Source organism: Theropithecus gelada, chromosome 1 (assembly GCF_003255815.1).
Source record: "Theropithecus gelada isolate Dixy chromosome 1, Tgel_1.0, whole genome shotgun sequence".
NCBI lineage: Eukaryota > Metazoa > Chordata > Mammalia > Primates > Cercopithecidae > Theropithecus > Theropithecus gelada.
Genome location: NC_037668.1, coordinates 31,049,058 through 31,066,619, shown reverse-complemented (window position 1 = coordinate 31,066,619; position 17,562 = coordinate 31,049,058). Strand labels below are relative to the sequence as shown.

At 59.2% G+C, this 17,562-nt stretch overlaps 2 protein-coding genes and 1 pseudogene across 9 annotated transcripts in view; 2 read left to right on the top strand and 1 right to left on the bottom strand.

The window, feature by feature from the left end:
* The first annotated feature begins 853 nt into the window (after nt 1-853).
* On the top strand, nt 854-13,551 carry LOC112628972 (Fanconi anemia core complex-associated protein 20). Of its 7 annotated transcripts, none has more exons than XM_025392365.1 (5): nt 854-937; nt 1,496-1,631; nt 1,719-1,987; nt 6,347-6,415; nt 10,833-11,543. In XM_025392365.1, the coding sequence occupies exons 1-5, from the start codon at nt 876-878 to the stop codon at nt 10,837-10,839; spliced, it is 543 nt and encodes a 180-aa protein (XP_025248150.1). In that variant the 5' UTR covers nt 854-875; the 3' UTR covers nt 10,840-11,543. The 7 variants fall into 7 exon arrangements, 6 of the variants coding, with proteins under 6 accessions (XP_025248150.1, XP_025248166.1, XP_025248143.1 ...); XR_003120512.1 differs by lacking the exons at nt 6,347-6,415; nt 10,833-11,543 and adding exons at nt 2,643-2,770; nt 3,935-4,906 and having other exon boundaries at nt 855-937; XM_025392358.1 differs by lacking the exon at nt 10,833-11,543 and adding an exon at nt 6,593-7,048 and having other exon boundaries at nt 855-937.
* Nucleotides 11,538-13,551, top strand: LOC112628999 (annotated as a pseudogene). Its single transcript, XR_003120515.1, has 2 exons — nt 11,538-11,982; nt 12,501-13,551. The product of XR_003120515.1 is annotated as an uncharacterized LOC112628999 (transcript).
* The window catches only part of PRKCZ (protein kinase C zeta), a 144,105-nt gene continuing 139,165 nt past the window's right edge, over nt 12,623-17,562 (bottom strand). The window contains exons 13-14 of the mRNA XM_025381589.1: nt 13,313-13,428; nt 12,623-13,086 (exon numbers count right to left, since the gene is read on the bottom strand). Of these exons, the coding sequence (XP_025237374.1) occupies nt 12,999-13,086; nt 13,313-13,428 (204 nt within the window). The 3' untranslated portion in view covers nt 12,623-12,998. The remainder of the gene's footprint in view (nt 13,087-13,312; nt 13,429-17,562) is intronic.

Below are 17,562 nucleotides of genomic sequence, written 5' to 3'. Positions count from 1 at the left end.
GGCCCCAAAGCTGATGGGGCAGGGCACAGCTGAAACTGCCAAGGAGTCCCAGAGCCCTGAGTGGCATCTAGCGAGGGCCCCTGACCCTGATCCCTGTAGACCCCAGCCCTTCCATGAGGGTGGCAGCCACTCCAGAGCCCAGCAGGGCCGAGGGAGAGGCAAGTGGTCTGGGCCCATGAGGCACTGGGCACAACCAGGTGTGGCACGAGGGTGCCTGGGCGTCTGCTGCCACCACGTGGCGGACTTTGAGGTCGCAGAGCCCAGGGTCCAGGCAGGCAAGCCCCTCAGCTGCCCCCAGAGCCCTGGCCCAGGCCCCTGAGGCCCAAGTGAGCCACCCGGACTTTGTCACTTAGCTTCTTGTTTCTTGGTTAAGGAGCTTGAGTTCTACGCCTTTTGTAAAGAAACGGTGGCGGCGACGGCGGATTTCAAGCTTTATTTACTCCTGGAGTGGTCCTGGGAGGAGAGGCGGCTCCTCAGAGCCGGAAACGGGGGCGGGAGCTGTTGGGTGCAGCCGGGAGGAGGCAGGGCCGGGGCGGGGCGGGGCGGGGCGGGGCGGGGCGGGGCGGGCAGCCATCGGGGTAACGGAGGGGGCTCCGGCCCGGGGCTGCCTGGACGGGAAAGGGGACACGGGCGGGGCTCCCCCAGCTGACCTCCCGCCCCACACGCCTGGGCCCCCCACCCTCACGCCAGGCCCCCCTCTGCGGTGCAGGACGAAGGAACCCTGGCCTCAGTTTCCCTACAGGCTGGGATCAGGGCCCCTGGGGTTCCGAGTGGCTCGGGGGGGGGGGCGGCCTCACTGCAGCGGTCTGGGGGCGGGGCGGGGGCGGGGGCGGGGGCGGGGCCTGCGCTCACTTCCGCCCGGCGCGCGGGCTCGGATGGAAGCGGCGCGGAGGCCGCGGCTGGGGCTGAGCCGCCGGAGGCCGCCCCCAGCGGGCGGGTGAGGCCGAGGGCCGGGCGGGGGCGCGGTCGGTTTTCCCGCTGCCACGTGCTTCCCGGCGCCCCCGCGGGCCTCCTGCTCTCTTCTCCCCCTGGGGAGGGCTTCCCGCCCCCGGGCCTACCCCCCACGCCCGTCGCCCCACCCCGCATCGCCATTCAGCGCCCGCCTTGAGCCCCCCACCCCATGCCGAGCTTCCCCCGAGCTTCCCTCGCGCCGCCCCAGGCCCTCCCGCGCCTCTCCCATCATCGCGTCTCCCCTGAGCACCCCCCATCTACCCACTCTATCTTCCGCAGGCCCTCCACAATCTCCCCAGCCATCGCCTCATCCCGCTGAGGACCCCACATTTTCACCCGCCCCCCCCGCCCCCAGTACCCCTTGTCTCCTCACTGTCTGCCCCAGCAGCCCTTCCCCCAACCCTGCCCCCCACCTCCCCCACCATCGAATTTCCCTCTGGTACCCCCCATCTCCCCGCTGTGTCTGCCCCAGGCCCTCCCAGGTCCCCCCCACCATAGCGTTTCCCCGGCTGAGTACCCCGTCTCCTTTTTCTGTCCGCCCCAGGCCTTCTGGCGGCCGCCCCTGGTTTCTCCTGGGGGGTGATGAGCGGGAGCGGCTCTGGGCCGAGCTGCTGCGCACGGTGAGCCCAGAGCTCACCCTGGACCACGAGGTGCCTCCACTGCCCTCCTTCCCTGGACAGGTGTGCCCACCGGGCCCATGGCAGCGGGGGAGGGGTTTCCAGGGTGAGAGCCGCCGCTGGGCGAGGCCCAACAACTCCATGTTGCAGGAGCCCAGGTGCGGCCCAGAGCCCACTGAAGCCTTCACTGTCGGACCCAAGACCTTTTCCTGGACGCCCTTTCCGCCAGACCTGTGGAGCCCGGGCCGCTCCTACCGGCTGCTTCGCGGGGCAGGAGGGCACCTGGAGTCCCCCGCCAGGTCCCTGCCCCAGCGCCCGGCACCTGATCCCTGCAGGGCCCCCAGGGTGGAGCAGCAGCTGTCCGTGGAGGGTGCCGCCCTGCGCCGCTGCCCCATGTGCCAGAAAGAGTTCGGCCCCAGGTGAGTGGGCCACCCTGTGCCCCGCCCGGTTATCCATCCGTGTTTGGAAACCACAGCCGTTCAGAAGGTCAAGAGGTGGCCGAGCTCAGCGCTGGCTTTGAAAGCCCTGTTTCGCACGTGGAAACGTGGCCCAGTGCTGTGGCCTGGCATGTCCGGGTGGCTGTCTGTCACAGGTCTGGGGTCCCCCTGCTTTCCGTGCTCTGGGGGCCCACAGACAGCGCAGTAGGCAGGCTGGGGAGCACTGGCCCCGGTCCACCTGGCCATCTTGGAAGCTGGTGGCACCGGCGTCCCCAGGCCCAGAGCACGGGAACACCTTCCCCAGAGTGGGTCATGGGTTTTAAAAATGAAGATCATTTTTTTTGTCTGGAGATGCTTTTTCTTATTTTTGAAGCCCACTGTATACTTACATATATATTTTTAAGTAAAGGGGAATGGAACCCAGTTTTACTAAGAAGATAGCCCAAACTGCCCAGTGCCTGGGCTCGTGTCTGGCGACCTCGGGGCCCTTGGCCTCCTGAGCAGGCACCTGGGGCCGGCGCCGTGTGAATGATGCTGGTTCGTAACTTTTGGTTGAGTTAATGGGCGGCAGGTTTCAGATCTCACGTGGCCAGGAGACCGGGTCCTTCAGTCATGCCTGATGCCCCTGGTCTTCTAGAAGCCAAAACAGCTTGGGAATGTGAAGGGACCGGAGTCCAAAGTTAGCAGCCAACAACAACAACAACAACAGCAACAACAAAAGGCCGGGCGCGGTGGCTCAAGCCTGTAATCCTAGCTCTTTGGGAGGCTGAGGCGGGCGGATCACGAGGTCAGGAGATCGAGACTATCCTGGCTAACACGGTGAAACCCCGTCTCTACTAAAAAATACAAAGAATTAGCCATGTGTTGTGGTGGGCGCCTGTAGTCCCAGCTACTCGGGAGGCCGAGGCAGGAGAATGGCGTGAACCTGGGAGGCGGAGCTTGCAGTGAGCTGAGATCCGGCCACTGCACTCCAGCCTGGGCGACAGAGCGAGACTCCGTCTCAAAAAAAAAAAAAAAAAGAAAAGCACAAAACGACTGAATTAGTTATCAAAACCTGCAGCAGAAAACCTGTACAGGCAGTTCTTTAGGCGAGCCAGTACTCATCCAGAGAGAAGAAATGCCCTGGAAACAGGCTCCTCCAAAACAGGGCACTTTATGGAAGCAAGCCCTTCAGGGCCTGAGGTTGGGGTGAGCCCCACGGCACCCCCAGCACCGCACCTCCACATCACACATGGACAGCACAGGGAGGGGCCTGGTGACACATACGTGGGGCTTGGTGGGTGAGCAGTGCAAGGGCCAGGGCCCAGGGCAAAGTGCCCCCGCCCTCCTGGCAGTGCCCAGAGCCTGCAGCAGGAGCAGAGCATTTTTCAAAAACATATCCAGGCCCAGCCGTCACTGCACACGCCTCTTCCTTGGGTTGTCGCTTTGTGATTGTCGTGAACTACGGTGCTGTCCCACACTGGCGCTTTGTGATTGTCGTGAACTACGGTGCTGTCCCACACGCTGATTCTGCTGAGGCAGGGGATTTTTTTTTAATTGTGAAGACTTCTTGATTCCTGCCCATCAAAAGAAATCCCGGCCGGGCGCGGTGGCTCAAGCCTGTAATCCCAGCACTTTGGGAGGCCGAGACGGGCGGATCACGAGGTCAGGAGATCGAGACCATCCTGGCTAACACGGTGAAACCCCGTCTCTACTAGAAAATACAAAAACTAGCCGGGCGAAGTGGCGGGCGCCTGTGGTCCCAGCTACTCGGGAGGCTGAGGCAGGAGAATGGCGTGAACCCGGGAGGCGGAGCTTGCAGTGAGCTGAGATCCGGCCACCGCACTCCAGCCTGGGCGACAGAGCCAGACTCAGTCTCAAAAAAAAAAAAAAAGAAATCCCGGGGGCTGGGCGTGGTGGCTCACACCTGTAATCCCAGCACTTTGGGAGGCTGAGGCAGGTGGGTTGCTGGAGCCCAGAAGTTTGAGACCAGCCTGGGCAACATAGCAAGATCCCATCTCTAGACGCCTGGGCATAGTGGCACCTGTGCCTGTGGTCCCAGCTCCTCTGGAGGCTGAAGTGGGAGGACTTCTTGAGCCAGGAATTGGAGGCTGCAGTGAACTATGATTGCACCACTGCACTCCTGCCTGGGCGACAGAGTGAGATCCTGAATCTAAAAAAAAAAAAAAAAAGTCCACAGACGGAAGGTGCCGTTGGGAGCCCTGGTAGAAATCCACGTTCTTGGCTGAAGCTCAGAGAGCCTCGCCATCAGGACGCTGCCCCCTGCCCCCCGGGTAGGCGCTTTTGTCTTTGGATCGCCTGCTTTTCCAGATCGTCTAAAAAAAGACTCCTGAAGACGGGGACGTTCACGAGGAAAGAGTTGCCGTTTTGAGCTTTTTAAGCAGTTGCCGAAAGCTTGGCAGACTGCCTCGATTCTTCCGCAGTAGGCGTCAGTGAAGTCAGGTCCAGGCCTTGGTGTGACTGGAATGCTTCAAGCACATTCGAACACTTGATTGTAAGGGAGAGCCAGTACTTTGGAACGGAACTCACCCGAGGCTGTGGCCATGGCATGGGCAGGCTAGCTGGGAGACAAGCCCCGTGTCTTTGGGAACAAGGGTTTGCATGGCCATTCTGGGATGCCCTGGGACTCATGACCGGACAGGACCCCAGCAGGGAGGCCGCCTGGCTTGGAGGGTCTGGTCTAACAGCTGGACTTGGCCTTGAACCGTCGCCCTGTCCCGCACAGACGCCTGCTGAGCCCGGAGCCCTGGCAGAGGCGGGTCTGAGGAGTGGAGCTGCCGGCAGGCCTCCCCTTTCTCGCGTCCTTGGTGTTCTCTGGGTCACCCAGAGAACTGTCAAATGCTGGATTTGACAAACTATGTAGAACGTTCTTTGTGTCTTTAAGGTCCTCTTGTGGTCCTATGTGGACATTTTGTGCATTTTCAGACACCTGCGGGTCACGTGGGTGGATGGGAAGCCGGGCACCTGGTGAGGGTGCTGAGAGCTGGAGCTGTGTTTTGTCTCTGTTGATGCGGTGAGGCCCTGGGTTGGTCATTGGGTTTGGTTGGTTGGTTTGTTTTTGAGAAGGAGTCTCGCTCTATCACCCAGGCTGGAGTGCAGTGTGCAATGGCATGATCTTGGCTCATTGCAACATCTGCCTCCTGGGTTCAAGCGATTCTCCTCCTGCCTCAGTCTCCTGAGTAGCTGGGATTACAGGCGCCACCACGCCTGGCTAATTTTTGTATTTTTAGTAGAGACGGGGTTTCACCATGTTGGTCAGGCTGGTCTTGAACTGACCTCAGGTGATCCGCCCGCCTCGGCCTCCCAAAGTGCTGGGATTACAGGTGTGAGCGCCGCGCCCGGCTGGTCGTTGGGATTTTAACGGCCCTGAGGTCCCTCCCACTGCCAGATGCCAGCCCACCCAGCAGCCCTGCTCCCCTGCCCACACGCAGAAGCCACCAGAGGCTTCTAGGCTGAGCCCCCACTGTCCTGCAGTCGGGTTGGCCCCTCCACACTGCAGGGCCTGGATGTGTCTGCTCAGTAGCCGAAGCCTCACAGACGGGGCAGATGAGGCCGGGACAAAGCTCTTCCGCTGCAGGCAGGGGTCTGAAGGCATCTCAGAGGGACCCCACCCAAGGGACACTGCCTGGAAACCCTGGGACAAGATGACCTCGGTTCACATCTTAAGACCTTCTGGCAGCCTTAGAGAAAGCTTGTGGAGGGAGGGGCTGGTTCCCAGGATGGGCAGAAGCCGGAAAGTCTGACTGCGGGACCCTCGGGGGCTTCAGAAGGCACTGGGTGGGCTCTGCCAGAGTGAGGAGGCAGCTGATGGCTGCTGGAGCTGGCCCCGGGAGTGGGGGTCCAGCTATGGTCTGGAGAGGGGGACTTGAGGGTTGCAGTGTCCATACAGGTGGGGCACAGGAGCCACAGGAAGGGACACGGCAGAGCCCAAGGGCAGACCGGCGCTCCGTGGACTGGTCTGAGGGCAGAGGCTGTCGGGGAGCGAGGGCGGTGTGGCTGACAGGTGGACACGGGGACATGTTTCTGTGGACTTGGCCGCTCAGTGGGGGTGTATCCCCCAGCAGTGGTGTGTGAGGGATGGTCACTCTGATGGGACACCGGCCACTTGGCCTCCAGCAAGATCTAGGCCCGAGTCTAGGTTGAAGCCGCCCACTCAGCCCCGGGACGTCGTCCCCGTTGGCTCTGCTGAGCACGCCAGCTATGGCGCCCTCGGGGGGTCATGGCCGGAAGTCGACTGTCCTGGCTTCCAGGGCCACACCTTGGCCAGGCCGGTGATGGTCGTGTCCGGCCGCTCCAGTTGGGCTGATGGGGCCGTGAGTGAGTGCGGCTGCTCCCTTGCAGGCTGACCCAGCTGGATGTTGACAGCCACCTGGCCCAGTGCTTGGCGGAAAGCACAGAAGACGTGATGTGGTGAGCACCATCCAGGGAGCCCTGCGCAGTGTGCGGCGCCCGGACGCGCCCTCCCCCTGCAGAAGCCCCTCCTCTCAGCTCTCCAGCTTGTGCATTAAAGCAGGGCGGGTGCCTGTCTCTGTCTCTCTTCGTGTTGTGATGGAACATCTGTGTTTTTCTTTCTGACGTTTGGTTTAGGGCAGATTCACTGCAGTGAAATCAGAACCGGACACAGCCCCAGGCGGGTAAGCTGACCCCTTTCACCTGGCGCCCCGTGGGGGACGGCGGACGGGCTGAGGGCCGCTCGCTTTCCTAACTTTGTGGACAGGCCTGGTTCGCTCACGTGCAGTCACGGTTTTGTCTTTTTTTTTGGGACAGGGTCTCGCTCTGTCGCCCAGGCTGGAGTGCGGTGGTGCAGTCACGGCTCATTGCAGCCTCAGGCTCCTGGGCTTGATGATCCTCCCACCTCAGCCTCCTGAGTAGCTGGGACTACAGGTGCGTGTCACCACACACAGCTACTTTTAGTACTTTTTGTACAGATGGAGGGGTCTTGCCATGTTGCCTAGGTTGGTCTTGAACTCCTGGGCCTGAGCAATCCTCCCGCCTTGGCTTCCTGAAGTGCTGGGATTATAGGCGTGAGTCACCGGCCCCAGCCTCTGGTTGCGTTTTTTGTTGTTGTTGTTTTTGAGACAGAGTCTCACTCTGTCACCCAGGCTGGAGTGCAGTGGTGTGGTCTCGGCTCACTGCAAGCTCCGCCTCCCAGGTTCACGCCATTCTCCTGCCTCAGCCTCCCGAGTAGCTGGGACTACAGGCACCGCCACCATGCCCAGCTAATTTTTTTGTATTTTTTTAGTAGACACAGGGTTTCACCGTGTTAGCCAGGATGGTCTCAATCTCCTGACCTTGTGATCCGCCCACCTTGGCCTCCCAAAGTGCTGCGATTACAGGCATGAGTCACTGCACCCAGCTGGTTGCGTTTTTTTGTTTTTTGTTTTTTTTTTTTTGAGACGGAGTCTCACTCTGTTGCCCAGGCTGGGATGCAGTGGCCGGATCTCAGCTCTCTCAGCTCACTGCAAGCTCCGCCTCCCGGGTTTACGCCATTCTCCTGCCTCAGCCTCCCAAGTAGCTGGGACTACAGGCGCCGCCACTGCGCCCGGCTAGTTTTTTGTATTTTTTAGTAGAGACGGGATTTCACTGTGTTAGCCAGGATGGTCTTGATCTCCTGACCTCGTGATCTGCTCGTCTTGGCCTCCCAAAGTGCTGGGATTACAGGCTTGAGCCACCACGATTTTTTCATTTTTTAAGATGGAGTCTTGCTCTGTCACCCAGTCTGGAGTGCAGTGGTGCGATCTTGGCTCACTGCAACCTCCGCCTCCCGGGTTCAAGCGATTCTCTTGCCTCAGCTTCCTGAGTAGCTGGGATTACAGGTATGCGCTACCATGCCTGGCTAAATTTTGTATTTTTAATAGAGACAGGGTTTCACCATGTTAGCCGGGATGGTCTTGATCTCCTGACCTCGTAATCTGCCCACCTCAGCCTCCCAAAGTGCTGGCATTACAGGTGTGAGCCACTGCACCTGGCTTTTTTTTTTTTTTTTTGGAGATGGAGTCTTGCTCTGCTGCCCAGGCTGGAGTACAGTGGCCGGATCTCAGCTCACTGCAAGCTCCGCCTCCTGGGTTTATGCCATTCTTCTGCCTCAGCCTCCCGAGTAGCTGGGACTATAGGCGCCCGCCACCTCGCCCGGCTAGTTTTTTGTATTTTTAGTAGAGACGGGGTTTCAGCGTGTTAGCCAGGATGGTCTTGATCTCCTGACCTTGTGATCCGCCCGTCTCGGCCTCCCAAAGTGCTGGGATTACAGGCTTGAGCCACCACGCCCGGCCTTTTTTTTTTTTTTTTTTTGAGACGGAGTCTCGCTCTGCCGCCCAGGCTGGAGTGCAGTGGCCGGATCTCAGCTCACTGCAAGCTCCGCCTCCCGGGTTCACGCCATTCTCCTGCCTCAGCCTCCCGAGTAGTTGGGACTACAGGCGCCCGCCACCGCGCCCGGCTAGTTTTTTGTATTTTTTAGTAGAGATGGGGTTTCACCGTGTTAGCCATATGGAGTCTTGCTCTGTTGCACAGGCTGGAGTGCAGTGGCAGGATCCCAGCTCACGCAACGTCTGCCTCCCGGTTTCAAGCGATTCTCCTGCCTCAGCCTCCCGAGTAGCTGGCACTACAGGCGCCCGCCACCATGCCCGGCTAATTTTTTTGTATTTCACTGTGTTAGCCAGGATGGTCTCGGTCTCCTGATCTCGTGATCTGCCTGCCTCGGCCTCCCTAAGTGCTGGGATTACAGGTGTGAGCCACCGTGCCTGGCCTTTATTTATTTATTTATTTATTTGAGATGGAGTCTTGCTCTGTCACCCAGGCTGGAGTGCAGTGGCACGATCTCAGCTCACTGCAACCTCCGCCTCCTGGTTTCAAGTGATTCTCCTGCCTCAGCCTCCTGAGTAGCTGGGATTATGGGCATGTGCCACCACGCCTGGCTAATTTTTTGTGTTTTCAGTGGACACAGAGTTTCACTGTGTTAGCCAGGATGGTCTCAATCTCCTAACCTTGTGATCTGCCCACCTCAGCCTCCCAAAGTGCTGGGATTACAGGTGTGAGCCACTGCGCCCTGCCATTGGTCGTGTTTTAATTCCCCAAAATGAACTTGCAGCTGCAGCTAGTTATGAAAAAGGAAGGCTCCTGCCACCACGTGCTGCGGGCTGTGGGCCTGGAACTCCTCAATCCCTAGGTTGAAATTCTCACCATAAGGCGAGGCCTCTGCCAGGCCAGGAGGTCGGGCCAGCACCTCTTGATGGGATTAGTGCCCCGTAGTGGAGACCCCGGGGAGTTCCCTTGCTTCTTCCACCGTGTGGGACACAGGCCGGAAGAGGGCCCTCCTCTGGAGTCAAGGAGTCTGGCTGAAGCCCCGGGTCTGTGGTCATTTGTTAGGGCTCTGGGAGTGGAGACTCCCTGTGGTGTGGGGCTCCAGGGCCTCATCACCCGCCAGGGCTTTGAGGCAGCTTCTCCTGAAACCAGGAGTTTCTGAGGAAGGACAGCAGCAGTGGGCATCTGGTTCACCCAGACCTGTCAGCCACTGTCTGTGCGGGCTCACGGTGCGAGTGGAGCACGGGGAGCAGCATCTTCAGGACGCTTCCTGTCCACTGCTGTTCAGCCCCCAGGTTCTGGAGAGCCGCGCTCTGCGGGCTCAGCCCTGACCCGTCTGTGGTGGCCGAGGGAACAGACCTGGGGGCAGACGTGGTGTGAAAACCAAGATGAACACCCAGATGTCTGTATTTTCCTTTCAATGATGGCTGCGGATAGGCTGCGACAAACATGGAGCCATAAATGCAGATCACTAAGGGAAAGAAAATGCTACACTCTGTGATTCCAACCCTAGCATGTCCTGGAAAAGGCAACACTGTGAGGACCTAAAACATCAGAGGGTGCAGGGGCTAGGAAGGCACAGGCAGAACCGAGGTCTCTGGGGCGTGGCCTTCCCTGCATGGCCCCACAGTGGTGAATCTAGTCACGCGCCTGTCCACACCCACGGGACTGACAGCCTCTGGCGAGCTCGGCGGGAACTCTGGCCGTGGGGTGATGACAAGGGCAGGCCCAGCAGCTGTCAGCAGCGTGCCCTGTGGTGGGCAGGGCATGGGGACTCTGTGCTGCACCTTCTGCTCATTTTGCTGGGAGCCCAAAACGGCCCTGATATAGGCCTACTTAAGAAAATGGCTTCATGCTGGGCTCAGTGGCTCACGCCTGTAATCCCAGAACTTTGAAAGGCCGAGGCAGGCGGGATCACCTGAGGTCAGGAGCTCGAGACCAGCCTGGCAAACATGGAGAAACTAAAAATACAAAAATTAGCCGGGTGTGGGGCAGATGCCTGTAATCCCAGCTACTGCAGAGGCTGAGGCAGGAGAATCGCTTAAATCTGGGAGGTGGAGGTTGCAGTGCGCTGAGATCTCGCGACTGCACTCCAGCCTGGGCGAGACTCTGTCTAAAAAAAAAAAAAAAAAAAGAAAATGGCTTGAAAAACGTTTGCTTCTTGGAAACACCTACTTTTTTTTTTTGAGACGGAGTCTCGCTCTCTAGCCCAGGCTGGAGTGCAGTGATGCAGTCTCGGCTCACTGCAAGCTCCACCTCCCAGGTTCACACCATTCTCCTGCCTCAGCCTCCCCGAGTAGCTGGGACTACAGGCGCCTGCCACTATGCCTTGCTAATTTTTTTTTTTTTTTTTTTTTGTATTTTTAGTAGAGACGGGGTTTCACCGTGTTAGCCAGGATGGTCTCGATCTCCTGACTTTGTAATCCACCCGCCTCAGCCTCCCAAAGTGCTGGGATCACAGGCGCGAGCCACCGTGCACGGCCAAAAACACCTACTTTTAATAATAATGATGTAAGCATTTTCATTAAAGTCTTTAATGGATGTATAAGACTTTGAATGACCCTGGCCATTGAGGGTGTCATCCACGGGAGAGCCGGTCAGCCACAGGCTCCATGGGCAGCTGCCCCGCACCGCGCCCACGCAGGCCCACTGTGCAGCCCCCAAGTCCCCAGAGTTTAGGAATCACTTCCAAAAGACACACCGTTGTGACCGGAGCCATTGGCAAATACCAGGATTTTTCAAAGCACACTTCAATACATCCTTCACTTTAATTTATAAAACAAATGACGGAATAGAAAAGCCCCCCTGTGATGAGCACAGTGTCACTCACATTGTCACTCACAAGAACAGCCCAACTGGTAACCGGCACGCTGTTGGCAACACGGCAGTATTTAGCTCAGTGCCTTAAATATTTAACAAATCAAGGAGGCTCATGGAAAGCAGTTTGCTTGTTAACCACTTCCGGGATACACTGGGGGTCTCCCACTCAAGGTGGGGTCCCAGCAGCCCTGCTCCCCCGGCAGGTGTGACTTCAGCGGCTGCAGGCTGGGCCCCGCTACCTGGACATCCCCACGCTGGTCTGGGACACCTGTGTGAGACCCAGGTCGGCTCCTGGACCCTGCCCTGGGGCTTCTAACTTTCCGTCTGGAGGAGAGTCTCACTGGCTAAGGTTGGGAGTGTGGCTGGAACCCATCTCCACATTCCACCCAGAAGCCTGAGCTGGGGGAGGGGCGGGGTGTGCCCAGCGCCGTTCTTGTCCCAGCACCTGGGGCTCGGGTGTGAATCCACCATGTCGTGCTCAGCGCCAGGCGTGGAGCGGTGCCCTGAGAAACCTGAGTGTAGGGTGGACCTCGCTCACCTGGTGGGTATGACTTTGAGGCAAGGCAAGGCGTGGCGCGAACCTCCTAACTTGAGGTTTTCGTATCTCCTCCCGAAGCCACCAGCCGCACGGTGGGGTGGAGCGGCCCCTGAGTCATGGAGGCCTGGGGTCTCCGCCTGGCCAAGAGGGCTGCGTGGCAATTTCCACACCTGTGCACCAGGCCCCACTCAGAGGCACGAGGTGGTGCGACCCCCTCTCCCAGAGAGCTCAGAAGACGGCTCCGCCACACCTGACCCCTGGCAGCCGGCAGACCTGCCTCTAGGAAGCCTCGGCTCTGGGCAGCTGTCCCTTCACCGGAGGGGTGGGAGGACGGAGAGCGCAGGCGTGTCCCCGGGAGCAGGAGGGAGCGGAAGGTCCGGGCTGCTGGGAGGACTGCCTGTGTTTCCGGATGTCTGTAGGGTCATCATTTTGAACTTTAAGGCTGGGGTCTGTCACACATACATCTGTTAGTTTTCCCTAACTCTCAGTACTGTGTGACAGGTAAGAATATTTTCCAAAAGTCAAACGCGTTGCACGAGGGATCGTGCAGGCACTGCTTAGTGTGGTCAGAAATGGATTTGTGCAGATTTAGTTTTCAATTTTCTTTTTCTCTTTTTTGGTCTACTGTGCTTTGGTGAGCCACATTTTAGAATCTCTATGATCCAACTTCCCCATCGGTCCAGTGAGCTGGCTGGCCCAGCCGCCACCTGCTTAAGGTGTCACTTCACCCTGAGACCACAGCGGCTGGGCACACGCTCTGCAGGAACAACCACAGGAACTTACCGGGCTTTAGGAAACGGTGCGAGTTTGTACACTTCTTGATTGCGTGTGTCCCCACAGGCACTTACACTCCCGCCCCCACCTGTGTCCTGCTGGCTCCTAATCTGCCCCCCTCCATGTGGCTGCGTCGGAGACGTGGGGCAGGCGCCACTCACGGAAAAAAGGCATCAGAGGGGCTTCCACATCATCGGAACTTTTATTCCTCAGGACGCTACACGCTCCCTTTCCTGGCGGGGCAGGTCAGTGCATCGAGTTCTGTTTCCGTGGAAAATGTGCACCTTGGAAACTGCATGACAGCCCCTCAGCAGGGTCCCCGCGGCCACCGCGACACAGGCTCAGCAGCAAGTTCCTCCAGCACGAAGCTGGCCTGCCCGGGCCCAGGTGTGAGGGACCGTTCTGCTCCCAGCAGCGCCTGCTGACGCTTCCCTCCGTGGTCTCGGCGCAAGCGTCTGTCCCTGGCCGCCCTCGGAGCCGTGCCCAGCCTGGCATGCATATGCGGTGGTTAAGGATACAGTTAAAGGGTCAATCACGCATGTCCACGACAGAGACGCAGCGGCCTCACACCGACTCCTCGGTGGACAGCAGTAATGGGTTGATGTACTCGAAGCCTTCGAACTCCGACTGGTCGATCCTCTTTATGGCATCCCTGTGGGCAAAGGTGGCAGGGGGCGGGGGGATGACCTGTGTTCATTCCCTCTGGGGAGGGGAGTCACATTCGCAGAAGAATCCTCCCCGAACGCCCACCGGAGAGAGGACGCCAGGTGGCCAGGACTCAAGGGCAGGCCGGGTCACCAGCCGCCCAAGGTGCCGGCCTGCCATGGGGCTGCTCGGGGGGCGGGTGCTCCGGGGTTCCCGCACCCAGTGGGACTTACTCATCGTCTGGGGTCAGCTGCACGGGCTCGCTGGTGAACTGTGTGTCAAAGTTGTCCAGACCGTAGTCGTCCGTGATCTGTGGCTGGAATGGAGGCAGCGCCTGCTTCTTCTCCAGCTTGGAAAAACAAGGCAAGAAGGGTCAGCTCTGCGCGGGCATCGTCCCTACCAGATTGAGTGTTCTGCATGCACTTGAATCACAGAATGAAACACTAAGAAACTCAGCATTTCAATCTGCCTAGTATTTGAATGCCAAGTGTTTCTTCTTACAACACAAAACCTGGAAAATCTCCAAAGTCAGAAAAATTGTTGTCGAGCTGAGAGGAACGCCGGAAGTGTGGGCCACGCTGGCCACATGTGGGATGGAGCGGGACCCCCGGCCACCCTTGTGAGGCCACCCCCTTCCTGGGGGTCCTTGTTGAGAGGGGCACCAACGCTAACTGGCTGAACAAGCCGTCTCATGACGTCTTGGAACCCTGACCATAAAGGCGCAGGACCTGCCTACAGCACCCTGCCTGCACTGGTACTGCACGATCCATCTGTCAGGAGCCTCCTGCCGGCCGTTTCTGCCTATCCAGGCATCGACTTCAGAATCTCAGGTGCTGCTTGGCAGGAAGATGCCCAGCAGGTGGGCCTGGGCCTTGGCTCAAGGCTCACTTCTGGCCGCTGCATACTGGGCCTTGGTGATGCACCTGTGCCAGGGAGGGCAGAACGCTGGTGCCTGGCACAGGTGCCACAACACACACAGGTGAGGACAATGAAAGCCCCTCAGTTCCCCTGACTCATGGCCACTTGTCCCAGTGACACAGCTATGCTCTCTCACCCACCCACAATAGGGTCTGAATGTGCCCCCCAGATTCACGGTGAGAAACTCATTCCCCAGAGCAACAGTGTAGGAGGTGGGGCCCGATGGGAGCCCTGCCCTCACAGACGGATTCCTGGAGCTGTCAAGACAGCTTGGGCATGGATTCCTCTCTGCCTTTTGCCATGAAGGCACGTGGCCTTCCTCCCCTCTCCCCTCCGGGGAATGCGGTGTTTGGGCACCCTCTTGGAAGCAGAGATCTGGCCTCACCAGACACCAAGCCTGCTGGCACCAAGACCCTGGACTCCCAGCCTCCACAGCTGGGAACAACCTCTGCTTCCCGGAAATAACCCAGGCTCAGGTATTGTTACAGCAGCACCAAGACAGACATTCATCCTCTCCCTCCCTCACTGTCTAACCCACTCCGACTCACCCTCTCCCTCCCTTGCTATCCCACTCACTCATTCACTCGCTCACTCTCTAGCCCACTCTTTTTTTTTCTTTTTGAGGTGGAGCCTCGCTCTGTTGCCCAGGCTGGAGAGCAGTGGCGCGATCTTGGCTCATTGCAACCTTCAACTCCCTGGTTCACGCTACTCTCCTGCCTTAGCCTCCTGAGTAGCTGGGACTACAGGCGCCCACCACCATGCTCGGCTAATTTTGTTGTTTTTTTTTTTGAGATGGAGTCTCGCTCTGTCTCCCAGGCTGAAGTGCAGTGGCGTAATCTCAGCTCACTGCAGCTCCACCTCCCAGGTTCACGCCAGGTTCACGCCTCAGCCTTCTGAGTAGCTGGGACTACAGGCGCCGCCACCACGCCCGGCTAATTTTTTGTATTTTTAGTAGGGACGGGGTTTCACGTGTTAGCCAGGATGGTCTTGATCTCCTGCCCTCGTGATCCGCCCGCCTTGGCCTCCCAAAGTGCTGGGATTACAGGCGTGAGCCACTGCGCCCGGCCCTCTCTAGCCCACTCATTCACTCCCTCCCTTGCTCTCTAACCCACTCCCACTCACTCACTCATACGCTGGCTCACTCACTCTCTAACCCACTTTCTCTCTCTCCTTCCCTTCCCTTGCTCGTTCTCTAGCCCATCCTCCCACACTCATTCACTGCCCCCCCGCCAGGTGCGTGCTCCTGTGCAAGACTGAGATCCAGCTGTCAGCAATAGGCACCATTTGACCCCAGCCTCGTGGAGCCACCATTCACCAGGCTTGAGGGGAGGACGTAACGTCGCTCTGCTCCCTTTAGTGCCAGCCAGGATGGGGCTGGGTGGGTGCGGCTGGTGAAAAGAATGCAGCCTCCCAGTCGCTCTCCGAGGCCCCCAGCCCCTGCAGACCAAGCAGAACAGCCCAGCTCACAGGCAGATTACAGGGCACCCAGCAGCCGCCTTCCCTCCGGAAGAGCCAAGAAGGATCCCAAGACCAGAAATGCCCCCAGCGTGGCTGTGCCTGTCCCTGGTGCCCTGCCTGTGGGGGGCAGCACCCCAGATGTACCCTGCCCATGCTGGCACCACAGGGATCCCCATCCTCAGGACCCTCCAGTCATTCAAGCTAGAATTGGCGGGTTTCTGCCTGTATAGGCATCGGCTTCCGAATCTCAGGTGCTGCTTGGCAGGAAAATGCACAGCAGGAGGGGCTGGGCCTTGGCTCCAGGCTCCCGGGCGCACCCCCCGCTCTCCACTGTGGGGTCCGGGGTGGTCAAGAACAGCCACAACAACAAAAGCCAAACTGGGAACAGAATCATGGAAAAAACCCTCATAGGCTTTTGGGAACTTACAAAGAAATGCTCACATACATTCTATTAACGTGGCACCTACTAGGACTCCACAAAATAGACAAACTTCCACGTCAGGCTGGACACGTGTCAGGGCTGTGGCCGTCTCAAAGTGGGGCCACCGGCAGCATCCACGGCCAGGCCACTGGGTGGAGACGGTGCTGGGGAGGAGCCGGAGGGACCAGGGCTGTCCCCTTAGGCAGAGCGGGTCACCTGTGGTGTGTGCACAGCAGGGTTGTGGGGACACAGGATGGCCCCTTCATCAGTTACCTACATTCTTTGTATGAAACACTTCCTGATAAAATGTGGAAAACGGGGTATTTTTCCACCTGAGTCCTGGGCTGCTTTGTAAACAAGTGGCAGGGCGGGAACAGAGCAGGACCCAGCTGGAGCTGGCTCAGCGTCCTCCAGCCCCTGGCCCAGCCCGTTCTCTGCTCCGAGAGCTCGAGGTCGCCTCGGTTTCCCTGACAGCATCCCCAAGGGCCAGCGTTGCCTCCTCTTCTTGCTCAAAAGCCTTCAGTGCCCATCTCTGCAGCTGGAATGTGGGCTCCAGGTCGGGGCCCATGGTGGCCTGATGCCTTTTCCCACCGCTGCTCCCTGCACCCAGCCCATGCATGGACACCCTGGCCTCTCAGAACAGTGCATTTGAGTGCACACTGGCCCCAGGTCGGACACTGTGGCAATAACAGGTGCTGCCCCTGTGGCTGTGACCACAGTGACCTGAGATACAACAGGGGGCCTGCTCTGTGTCAATGGGGCTGGGGGCCCAAGGGCTCCAGTTCTGAAGGGACATCTGAGAAACAGCCTGAGGGAGCTGAGGGCTGGAGCCTGGGGAGGGCACAGCCATGCAAAGGCCCCGTAGTGGGCACATGCCTTGTGTGCTGGGGGCCACAGAGGGGCCCCATGAGGCCTGAGTGAAGGGGCTGAGGAGGAAGACACTTTTGGACACAGGAGGACACTGCTCTCCATAGGGCCAGGCAGGATGCTGGTGGCCTGGAGGAGGTGGCAGGGGTGGGGCGGGGAGCAGCAGCAGGGCTAGGGGGCTGGGCTAAGGCCTGCGTGGCAGAGCACGGTCAGGCACAGGATGGATGGGCCCTGCATGTGCTGGGCAGGGCCTGGAGGCGTCCAAGGGGACAGCACGCTGGGGTCTGCTTTGGCCACACAGAAACATCCCAGAGCCAGTTTGGCAATGATCGGGGGAGGTCCCTGAGACCACCCGGCACTGTTGGGGTGATGACTGGTGAGCACCTGGGCTGCCACCAGATGCAGGGCCGGGCCCAGGAGGCAGTGCCCCAGGGGCAGCGTGGGACTCCCAGGCTCCTGGTGCGCAAATCACAGGAAACACCCAGAGAGCCCTGGGATGGCGGCACAGCAGCGGTCATCCGAGCATCCGAGTCACCTGTGCGTCCACGTTGTCTGTGGATCTGAGTTGTTCGTGTGTCCACGTCGTCTGTGCATCCATGTCATCCGTGTGTCCACATCATCTGCGTGTCGTCATCCGTGCATCCACGTCATCTAAGTGTCCACGTCATCCATGTGTCCACGTCGTCTAGGTGTCCACGTCATCCGTGCGTCCACGTCGTCTAGGTGTCCACGTCATCTGTGCGTCCACGTCGTCTAGGTGTCCACGTCCGTGTGTCCACGTCGTCTAGGTGTCCACATCATCTGTGCGTCCACGTCGTC

Coding starts and splice junctions, on each gene's coding strand:
- LOC112628972 (XM_025392351.1), top strand. CDS start 876: ATGGAAGCGGCGCGGAGGCCGCGGCTGGGGCTGAGCCGCCGGAGGCCG. Junction 938..1,495: donor AGGCCGCCCCCAGCGGGCGG/GTGAGGCCGAGG, acceptor TGTCCGCCCCAG/GCCTTCTGGCGGCCGCCCCT. Junction 1,988..6,346: donor CAGAAAGAGTTCGGCCCCAG/GTGAGTGGGCCA, acceptor GCTCCCTTGCAG/GCTGACCCAGCTGGATGTTG.